This window comes from Adiantum capillus-veneris, chromosome 14, assembly GCF_014529385.1.
Source record: "Adiantum capillus-veneris isolate H3 chromosome 14, ASM1452938v2, whole genome shotgun sequence".
NCBI classification, from domain to species: Eukaryota; Viridiplantae; Streptophyta; class Polypodiopsida; order Polypodiales; family Pteridaceae; genus Adiantum; species Adiantum capillus-veneris.
Genome location: NC_140944.1, coordinates 92,488,070 through 92,499,431, shown reverse-complemented (window position 1 = coordinate 92,499,431; position 11,362 = coordinate 92,488,070). Strand labels below are relative to the sequence as shown.

General features: G+C 41.1%; 1 protein-coding gene across 2 annotated transcripts; it reads left to right on the top strand.

Moving 5' to 3' along the window:
* Nucleotides 1-9,085: 9,085 nt before the first annotated feature.
* LOC147442770 (uncharacterized) lies at nt 9,086-10,941 on the top strand. 2 transcript variants are annotated; one of them, XM_086529706.1, is made up of 3 exons: nt 9,086-9,386; nt 9,484-10,140; nt 10,246-10,941. In XM_086529706.1, exons 1-3 carry the CDS (start codon nt 9,188-9,190, stop codon nt 10,674-10,676), a joined length of 1,287 nt encoding a protein of 428 aa, XP_086385832.1. In that variant the 5' UTR covers nt 9,086-9,187; the 3' UTR covers nt 10,677-10,941. The 2 variants fall into 2 exon arrangements, with proteins under 2 accessions (XP_086385832.1, XP_086385831.1); XM_086529705.1 differs by having other exon boundaries at nt 9,087-9,386; nt 9,484-10,941.
* Nucleotides 10,942-11,362: the final 421 nt, after the last annotated feature.

Sequence of the window (11,362 nt, the reverse complement as noted above, 5' to 3'; positions counted from 1 at the left end):
AGTTAGAGATAGTATCCTCCTAAGAACATTTGGCATGTTATGTTGCTAGCTTTTTATTGATAATTTTTGTCTTATTAGTGTCTTGATGAATATGCATTCTGACAATGATCTTGTAGGTTCCATCCAAAGTTACCTACTTTCTTGGATATTGGATGCATGAGCCATAAGTGCTCCTTGTTTGCAACAGATAATTGATGGAAAATGCGGATGTATCGAGTGCAAATAAAGTATTATATCACTTTTTCATGAGCATCCAAAAAGTGCAAGGCTTTGTTCATGGTCATTTTTTCAATGTATTGGGTTGGTGGTCTTGTGTCTGCCATAGCTCCCCAAAGGCAAGCAAGGACGTATGGAACACAATTGTTGTTGTTGTTGTTGTTGTTGTTGTTGTTGTTGTTGTTGTTGTTGTTGTTGTTGTTGTTGCTATTGTTGTTGCTGTTGTTGCTGTTGTTGTTGTGTGTGTGTGTGTAGCTATTTTAACATAATTGATAAGACATAATTGAACTTTTACATTCAAAAGACAACTGGCTCCAGAATAAAGGAAATGATAAGTACAAAAACAACTCAGTCTTAGAATTATCTTTGTACAATGTTTGTAAGAATGAAGCCTCATTCCAATATACAGATAACAAAAATACTTCCCTTGTAGTAGGTGTATGTGTACTCTTGTATTGGACAACTGCTAAAAGCCAAAAAAAAAAATCCAAGATAAAATAGAGTCCTTACCTGCATCCATCCAAACAAGACAATAGATATGTTAGTCTTGGATGTGTTTTACAAGTATCAATGGACTATACCAGTTGTTATCCATGTCCATCTCACAACTTCTTTTAAAACTTTACAAGCTTTAGTCCAAAGTAATTATGTGCTCAAAAAATGTTTTATTATCCCAAAGTTAATTTTTAGTATAAATATAATTTAATTTTTTATTAGAAGGCCATAACCCTTTCTAATCCAAGTGTCTTGTCCCCCCATCAAACAATTTATTGAGTTTCTTTCCCGGATTAATGAGGCTCCATCATATGAAGCCATAAAAGAAGCCTTAAAAAATCCATCAATCGTTCAATCTTGTTTATGTTTATTCAGAATAGATACAGTTTATGTTTATATGGAATCGGAATCCAATCTCTTAGCAAACCAAGTGGTATCCATCTAGTTCCGAATGTTAAAAACCAAAAAAATAACTAGATGTTTATAGGGGTTTTTTTAAAAAAACCAAGAAACTACACACGCCCATGCGAATGCAATTAATTTATTGCATTATCTCATCCAAACTACCAAGTTAATGAACCAGTACAACATCGGTATGCAACCGAGGCCAACTCCCCTACAAACCCTAGCAAAAAACATCCAACATCAGTGCGCAGTAGGTCAAAAGAACCATTTATATTCACTAAGCCAACGCAAACGGTGAGCCTTACCATGCTTTATGTGACAATGATCAATATACCATGATTAAGTGACAGTACCAAGTCAATCCCAAAGCTTTTTTTTTCAAAAAAACCAGAAACTACAGACGCTCATGTGAATGCAAATCATGTATTGCATTATCTCATACAAACAACCAAGTAATGAACAAGTATAGCATCGGTATGCAACCAAGGCAAACTCCCCTATAGATCCTAGCAAAAAACATCCAACATCAATGAGCAGTAGGTCAAAAAACCCTGTTATATTCACTTAGCCAACCCAAACGGTGGGCTTACCATGCTTATGTGACAGTGATCAATGTACCATGCTTAAGCGACAGTACCAAGTCAATCCCGAAGCTTTTTTATGAACAATAAGCACCATCAGTTTGTCAGGTGTTTAACGTCAGAGTACTGCCTTGCCAAGCCAAGCGGCAGCAACCCCAATTTTTTCCAAAAGCTAGTGAACAGTTAACGTAGAACAACAAAGAATCCAAGTTTAAGCGGCTAATGTGCCATACCCCAATTTCTAGAGAACACCTATAATCAAAACCATAGGGCTGTATTATGCCGAGCTTACTAAAAACCAAAACCCAGTAGTGGGGTCAAAGCTTTGCCAACAAAAACCATCAACCATAAGCCATGTAGTTATCGACCAACCATCTTTATACAAGTATTTCTACGCTGAGTAAAAACCACATAATGTGCCATAGCATCAAACTCATAGAGCAACACCATTCCAGTTATATTGCCCTAAAAAATAGGTTTGCAACAAAACTTATGATAACAAGCAGAGTAGCCAACCTGTGTTCTTTGTGTTGCAAGCTCCATATTTCGGTGCAATAAAAAATAGAAACACGGTCCATTACAATTCCTGCAAGCAAAAGTACATACAAAGCTAAGTGAGGGGCAAAGATGCACCCTCACTTCTTAAATAGGAGGATGAAGGCTACCATCATTGTGTAGCGTGCAGAGAGTAATGAGTGGAGCAATCCCGTTCTGGGATCCGAGACAGCGAGGCCGCCTGTGATGCGGTATGCCAAGGGAAAAAACCACCATAGCGCCTTCACGGCCAGGTTTACAAAAGTCAGTAAACTAGTTTATTAGGTTTTTAGTATCACTTACGACTTATAGGGACATATCCCATGGTGGATACCCTATATAGTAAAACTAGGAAGTGTGTTTAGTAGAATACAAGATGTCAATGATGTTAGAGAATCTTATAGACAAGTAAATACATTGTGTATGTGTGTGTGTGTGTGTGTGTGTGTGTGTGTGTGTGTGTGTGTGTGTGTGTGTGTGTGTGTGTGTGTGTGTGTGTGTGTGTGTGTGAGACTGAGGGGATTGGAGCATGCCACTTTCCACCCAATATTGCCCTATATACGCCGTGTGTTGCTAATAATAGGGACCCCTTGTACTGCAGATCGGTCATGGCCGTTGGCTTGCCCAGTCTTACCCTAGGCCTGACATCACTCCCTCCTTGGAGAAGCATTATTGTTCTCAAAAACAAAAGTGGTTGTATCTTCATAAGAACACTAATGTTTTCCACAGTGGCATCCTTCGCGGATCCAGCTCTTTGTTTGATCAAAAAACGGTTCAGTAGGAGGTTCAATGAAATCAAGAATAACATCTTGATTTCCCATATTGTTGTCCCTTTGAAATTGTCTTGTGTAGCTGGCACATATCCAACATAGCATGTAGACTCCATTTAGAACTCACTTTAGTATGCTAGACGAGTTATCCGAACTAAGATATACCCAGAAGAGTACCTCTTTTCACTTTCCATGAAAGTAACTGGCTGACGTAACTCATCAGCAAAGTATAATTCCTTGACTTGTTATCTTATTGCATCAGTAAACAACCCCAGCATAACTAGTGTTCAAGGTTGAGAACGTGACTTAAACATGAAGAGACTAAACCTAGTCACAAACATGCTTTACCTGAGAGATACATGCTTTCTAATTGTATTTCTTGGTGCTAACTTATGCACTTCACATATCCTTTAGCACAAAATTATTATAATATGCAGATCCTCTTTGAATAAATGACAGTACTGAGGTATGTTTCCCCAGTGTTTAGAGACCGTCTTCCAAAATGACTGGTAAACAGGGATTATAGTGCCTTAGAACATGGGTGAGGAATCAACAATAATATAAATAACCATCTTGGTTAACTAGAAAGATCCACAAGCACCCAAACCAAGCCATGACCACTATTGGTGATTGTTAGATCCATGTCGTTAATGTGCATGTTGCTCCAAATCAACCTTTGCTAAACCCTAGCGGCCATAACACCTAGTGTGCATGCATTTAGCAAAAAAAAAAAGATATAAACCTGCATATCCATGACCATACTTTCCAATACTTATGGCAAATACGATTCTCATAGCACACATGAAAGAGGAGTGTAAATAGTTCTAAAAAGAAACTAATTACGTTCTACTGCAATCATTTGCAAGCCTTGCTAAAACATTGAACCATACTAGAATGTGAAACATAAGTCACTTCTAGGTACAAACAATCAAAAAAAATCATTAGCAACACATAGCCTTACTATATGCATAAACAACCATTCGCTAATGTTGTTTAACAGTACTTGTAATCTTAACATGTTCTAAGTATTCGACAATTTATGGCCATTGAAACTGTTCCTGATACTATGTGTTCAAAATAGTCTAGAAAATTGATTTGTCCAGCACCTAGGGACTTTATCCCAACACATAATTGAAATAGCAGGCGTCAGTGTCAGTCTCAAAGACTCAAATACTCCACGTGTGGAATATGTCTCAAATAAGGATGTTTGAAAAACGAACATCCTTTTAGTACGAGATGTACTTGTCTGTGGAGGTAACTATAAACACTCAGCGACATGAGTGAGAAGCACCCTGATTACCGTTGCTCCACAATGGCCCAACCAAATTCCTTGAGTTCCTAAACCATGTTGTATCCCATGTGACAACATGTGCCAAAGAAAACCCTACATATAGGTCCATAATTGCATAATACAAAAGTGTATTTGGGACACTCCGGCCCAAAATTCTTTGCTCTTACATGACCTTGTCATGTCTCTGAAGAGCAAAATGGATGAAAGCAAACCAAATCATATCCATACCTGAAGGTTGAACATAACGTTCACCTACTTGTATCCATGTGCACTTTGCAAACCCTTGGGAGATTACATACTTAATCCTTGAAAGTACAAGTATGCTGAGCTCAAATCATGACTCCCAAAACCTATGGATTGATTGTATATTTGCGGGGCCATACCCCTGAAAATGCCACTCCTAGAGTTCTAATGAGTGTTACAACTAAGCAACAAATCTTCTTCAGTTGGAATCTTATTCACAACTAAGTCGTGATAGAATCTTCTCCCTCCACGAACAGAGGAGAAAGATGTCAAATACCCCCAAAGAAAATAGTCATACTAGATTTTCTAAGGTGTTTACACAAGATATTACCTACGTGGAGTCTCTCTTAATCTTTTCAAGTGGTGCCATGAATCAGTTGCTTGATAGATAGGCCATGCCTACTTGCTACCCATAAAATCTGTCATTGGGAGTGGTTTCACCTTGTGCATAGAGCCAATGATGCTAAGTGCTCAATGTTGTATACATATACAACGATTGGAAGCCCATCTACCATCCTCAATTCTTCTTAGACAGAGTAGTTGATGTTATTGCAAAAGTTTTTGATAAGGGGAAAGGGGAACACACATGGAACACAAACAATCTGCCTCTCTATAGCCCATGGTAATCACTGCACCCCAATCCACGAGAGTTCACATTCGAAACTCACACAACTGACAGCATGCCACACCAAATTTTTTCTATTTACAACCATGCCACAACACACACCATTTTCTTTTTCTCTCTTACACATATATAGGCCCAAGGAGGCACACACATCTCAAACATTGGCACCAGAAGATTGGAACAAAGCAAAGAGAAGAAGGGGGGAAAGGGGAAGAAATGGCACCAAAATTTGCTATGATTTGCTTCATTTGTGGCAAAAAAACACCACTTACAAACACCATGAAATATTTACACCTTCGGCTCCATCGACATGATCACAACGAGCAACAAAAAGGTTTGACAATTCCTGGCTTCACGACCGTGTAGCCCTCCTCGTTGAGAGCGGCCAAAAAGGACTTCTTGTTGACACCTTCGTCGGCTCCAAAACTTTGAGCACTCCTTCTCCAAACTCGGCTGAGAGATCCTCTTCTACCCTCTTCCAAATAGCCACCAGAACCTCTCTTTCGATGCCCAAAAAAATGTCCAAAAAAGGGCCCCCGTAGGGCGTGTGTAACCCTTCTTCCTATCTTTACCGAACACTGCTTTTTTTAGCCCTCTTTCATGTGTATGACAAGGTGTGGTGGTATCAATAAAGAAGTGATATCTATACTCCGATTGGTGTAGTTTGATGACAACTCTATAGTGTTATGTGTGTAGTTTGATGACACGCTTTAGTGGGTACCATTATAGTATCAATCACTAGGATCCAAGTGTTCCATTATTAGCATTTGGGCTCACACTGGTGGGGAGGATTCAAATGTGCAAGGGTGCACAATGTTTTGAGAAATCAATGATTGTATTATCCCACCACTCCCCTGCATTCAATATCTCATGACATTCAGGCCTGAAAATTGCAGGGCACCCTTACCCATCCTAGGGAAGGGAAATTTGCCAGAGTGCCCTTCCTATGGGAAGGGTTGTGTGGCATTTCAACCTTCAAAGGGAAGGGGAAAAAAATTTCTGACCTTCTGATCAAATCCTTTCCAAAATCAAGGTTTTTAATGATTGCATTCTAACTAGCCAACAACATGCGATATAAGATGATAAAAACGCTTACATTGAGAGATCACAATGAGAACGATACATGGTTCAATGTAAAGACAAATTCTTTGTTGCCTCAATACTCTACAAAAGTCGCACACCAAAATGAGAGCAATTTACTCCACCAGAACTGATCACAACACTAAAATCATAGCCTCTTGAATCTCAACAAATCGTGCCACAGAGAAAAAGTCAAAATTGCATTCTTCCAAACTCATACTATTTGCGAGTCACGACTCATGACTAAAAGATCAATATCCATGCACTCGTACATGAGTTGAAGACTTTGAAGAACCAAAACCAATTCCTTTACAGAGCATCAACAAATATTTGTGACTAAAATCCAAAATTTGTTGTCGACAGTAGGGCAGCTCGCATAACCTCTATGACTGTTGCAATAGACTCAAAAGCAACGACAGGATCTTTGTAATGCACCAACAAAAAAATTAATTGAAGAAATGAATTTTCTATTCATAGATCGTTGAAATGAGTTACCACCCAGCACCTACCGCTATAAAAGTAAGAGACCCTGTACAAAACAGTACCAATTTTACATCAACCTAAATTACATTAAGCTGCTCTCCACCATAACTGATCACAACACTTGAGACATGGCAAAAACATACCCAAAATCAATTACATCAAGCTGAATTACATAAAGCTGCAATCCACCAAAACCATAACAATACTAAAAACATGACAAAAATCATACACTCCAGCCATTGCCTGATGATGCCATGCTGAGCAATCTTAAATTTTAAACCAACAAACAAAAAGGGATTTCAATCTTGTGATCATGAAAGGGCTAGTGTACCAAATTCTGCAAAATGCGAAATACACAAAGCTTTGCCCAGATCATAATGGGTATCTCAGATGGACAAAAACTCAAAGAGTTACAAAGTTAGCAGCATGTAGAGATCTGGAATATACTAGGGTGTAGCCAATTAAAAAATCAATGGCAAAACGTTTTTACCTGTGTTGCGGTATTTATAGACCTCTTTTTCTTCTTGCTCCATAAGGCAAAAACATCATCCCAAGGCACATCAGAAGTTGTTTCGGGACCATTGAGACCTATGAACATGTAATTTTCAAGAGTTGTTAAGCTCATGCTTGACCGTTGGGCTGATTTGATGTTGTTTTGAAGAGAAAATCCTCGTTCTGCAGTAACCATGTTAACGAGAACCACAGAGAGAATCTCTCAAAGCCTAGAAGAGAAGACCCTACATTTGCAAAATGGGTCCTTTGTCCGGAATAGGCACACCACTCACACTTTATTTTCACTCTTCCCTCAACTATCACGGGATAAGCCCATGGATGTTGTAAATTCCATGCTGGCCTCCATCTTCTTAGCTTCTTTGCTTTCGAAGTGGGTTTGGAGCTTGCAACATCTTGGTCTTCATAATCTTCATCATTATTATCATGTCCTAGTTCAGGGCCATCTCCAAAAAGTTTCTCTACCAAGCGGGTTTGCTGCTCCTTTAACTCTTTTCCTTTTCGTTTACCTCTATCATTCGTGGCCTGATAAAAATTTGAAAGATCCACTTGTTTCTTCTTCTTGTCTATAGTTTGGCTTCCCATACTTGTGGTCTAGATTACAATGTCAATAGTCACATGCCAAAAATTTCTTGGCATTTCGTTCAAGAGTCTAACAACTTACAAGGTCCAGAAGAGGTACCTGGAGGCTCGGTCAGGATTGTGCAACAATCCAACTGAGAGCACGTGATTTAGGACTCAAGAGCCTTGAGGCTTGGAAGTGGGGCACCTTTGCACTTGGTAGACTGTGCAATGTGGACTTTGGACTCGTCTGGAGTAGTCTACACTCACGAAGTTCGAAGGCTTCACCACCGCCTGCACATTCCTCACAGTGTCAAAGTTCCATACGTCTTTGTTTTGACTTAGCAACATCATTAAAAGAAAAAAAATCATGCAAGATTTCAATCGCCTCATCAAAGTCTCTCTTTCAATACGCATGTGCTTGCTCAGGAGTCAGAGGGGGATGATGGATTGTGCGCAGGCTACAGTTGGCTGCTGGTCATGAACTCACGTGGCTGACAATGACGAGCCATAACACATGCACCCCTGCTAGCACCCACCAGCTCTGGAGTTTGGACTCCGACAATCGGCTATGGAGTCTAGAATCTGGATTCACCTTTTTGGAGTCGCCTGCAAGCTGCGAGAACAATGAAACGAAAGTTTGAATATCAAGTTGAAGGTAGGTTCGAAGCTCGAACTTTGGATTCTTGGAATTTCCATGCTATTGTCAATAAGTGTAATTTAAACTTTTAAGTTGAAGAATGTATTTCCACTACCAACCAGACTCCAGCTCGTTAAAAAATGACCTTACTTAATATTGTGCACCGTGCACACTGCATGCTTGAACAACCTTGAGCCTTGGGGGCTCTCAAACTCTGTGGCACATGCTCTAGCCTCTGTAGACAATTCACGTCAATCTCTGCCGGGCATTTTTAGCACCTTCCCTTCCCTAGGAAGGCTTTGCAAAAGTAAGCCCTTCCTTGGGGCAGGGCCCGTCCTTAAGAAAGGCTACTATAATTTTTCCCGACGTGTGGAGGGCTAGCAACAAAGGAAGGGCGGGGGAAGGGTTGCAATTTTCGGCCTTGACATTGACACTTAATGACCAAGGGTGTTTCATGTTTTTTGGCCTCGTTGGTTTGTCCAACGAGACCAAGGTGCAAACTCCATGGACGTTGATGCAACAGCTCAGCAATTGGGGCGGCCTTGTGTGAACGGGGACTTAGAGACTTGGATTTTGAGGAATCTATTGCAAATATGGAGTACCATTGATGCGTGTGTAAAATGAATGCACGTCCCCTCTCCCTTGGCATGCAGAGTCTACTATTACTTCCTTCGCAATGAGTCTCAGTTCTAAGTTCTACTATTTGTAGTCTCCCTCGTTGCTGAGAACCAGAGAGCTCTGTGTCTTCTGATCATGATGCATCGCCATAGCTGCAGTGCTTGCTGCGCTAATGGCCGGGCCACTATTTTCGTGACTGCAGGGGAACCGCATGAAGGAGATGAGACTCACGGCGGCGGTCAGCTTGTATCGTCTTCTGCGCGCAGTAATTTGCCTCTAGTCGCCATTGGCGCTGCTAATGCTCATCCTCATCTGCAGCATCTGATGCATCCCTGTAAGTATATAACCATCTAATTTGTATTCATTTTTGCCTTCTCAATATTGGGCTTGCAGGCCCAGATGTAGTGAATATGCTTCAATTCATATTGCAGGTGGGTGCTCTTTGCATGAGAGCTTGTGTCTCCACCCTCATCATCACAATCTACAGTCGTTCTCACATAATATGGCGCCATGCCTTCCAAGTGCAATCCATACTGTTGACCATACGACTGCTAATCAACTTGTACAAGCTCCTGAATCCCTCCGCATTGAGCTACCAGCTGCCTGTGCACACATTAGTCATGGCCACAATCATGCTCACATAGTACATGCTCATTCTCACCATCACCAGCGTCCCCTTGCCCTGGCTGAGCCCATCAAATCTCTTGATTTGGTCCGCAAGTTCGGCTCTGATTATATGTCTGGTTCAGTACAGATGCTTGCTCTCAACAATTCGGGTAAAGTGCTTGATGCACAGCCGCTTGCCATTTGTCGGAGCATCGCACCGACATGTGATAAGCAGCTTCCTGCTGCTACCTCTAAAGCCATGTACACAGAACCTGTCTGCTGTGCGGGTCATATGCGCATCCTCCCACGTTGCTCTCACATCGATGCTGATGATTCTCATCGTCAAACTTCAGTCATGGATAGGTGCCAGATCCACCCAAATTGTGTTGCTCCCATCAACCCTCATTCAGCATTCAAAGCACAGCCAATGCCAGCGGAGGCGTGTCGGACACCCCCTCCTTTGCAAGTACCTACTAAAGCAGGTGTTACTGCACCTCCAGCATATGACAATACTGTTTTTATGAATCATCGCAAAGATGTTACCTTTGCAAGTAATGGGGCTCAAAAGGAAGATGACTTTTGGACAGGACCAACTGACAAGATGCAAGGAGGTGATGATGGTCACATATCGAAGGGTGTGGGAAGAGGATATAGTGGAAATGGCTGGAGAGGTGGTTGTAATTCACGTGGAAGAGGAGGCTTTAATAACCACAGTAGCAGCTGGAATTGCAGTGAGGATAATGGAGGAAATGATGATCTTTGGAAGAGTGCAGAGCCAGCTGGGACAGGAAATGGCAGAGGTGGGCGTGGGCGGGGTTGTGGTCGTGGGCGTGGTGGGCGTGGTGGTGGGTGGCAGCCAAACAAGAGAAAGAGAGAGGGTGATGGTGATGATTGGGAAGGTTCTAAACCAACTAAAGTGGCTGGAGAACGAAGCATGGTGGAAGGTTCCGGATGGGGCAATTCCAATAATGGGAATGATTGGGGAAATCCAAGTGGCAATGCAGTCAGTGGTTGGTAAATCTGATGGCGAGAGCAGATAATTGAGGGCAGGGAAAGCAGAAGCAAGCTATTTTGAGTTTTCTGGTCTTTTTTTTTATGTAAGTTGCAGAGTTAATTCTCCTACTTATTGTTGCCCAAGCCTACAATACACTATGTAGTCAAAAGGTGCATGACATGCTTTTACCCATTTTTGCACAATGGTCTTAAATTCTCTCAAGTACTACTTGCTATGTAAACAATCAGGATCATTTTTTGTGCTTTAATTTCTGTTTGAGCTGTTAAAAGTTTGAGTTTAAGTTTACAATGTCATTTGTATTGTATTATGTTTTCTCATCTTGTATTCATTGCAATTTGAATGTGTGTGTGTGTGTGTGTGAGAGAGAGAGAGAGAGACAGAGAGGAATAGTATTTTAATGTCGTAGGAAACTATCCCAAGAGACCTTCAAGATCTATCCAACAAGGAGAGTTGAACTCAAGACTTCTCATTCAAGAGGGAAATGGCAGAACCAATCTACCACACTTGAGAGAGAGAGAGAGAGAGAGAGAGAGAGAGAGAGAGAGAGCGAGCGAGCGCACTTAAGCACTTAAGTGGTTGATATTGTGCTAATAATGCTTCTATTGTGGTTGCTCTCAAGTTGTGGTGTAACTTGGTTTTTTGGCTCCTGACTTTTTGGTGGTTAAAGCAAGGGGAAACTCCATTGTAGA

Excerpts from the sequence above, each read along its gene's own strand:
- LOC147442770 (XM_086529705.1), top strand. The coding sequence starts at position 9,188 with ATGATGCATCGCCATAGCTGCAGTGCTTGCTGCGCTAATGGCCGGGCC. Across the intron at positions 9,387-9,483 it reads GCAGCATCTGATGCATCCCT|GTGGGTGCTCTTTGCATGAG; the intron begins GTAAGTATATAA and ends TTCATATTGCAG.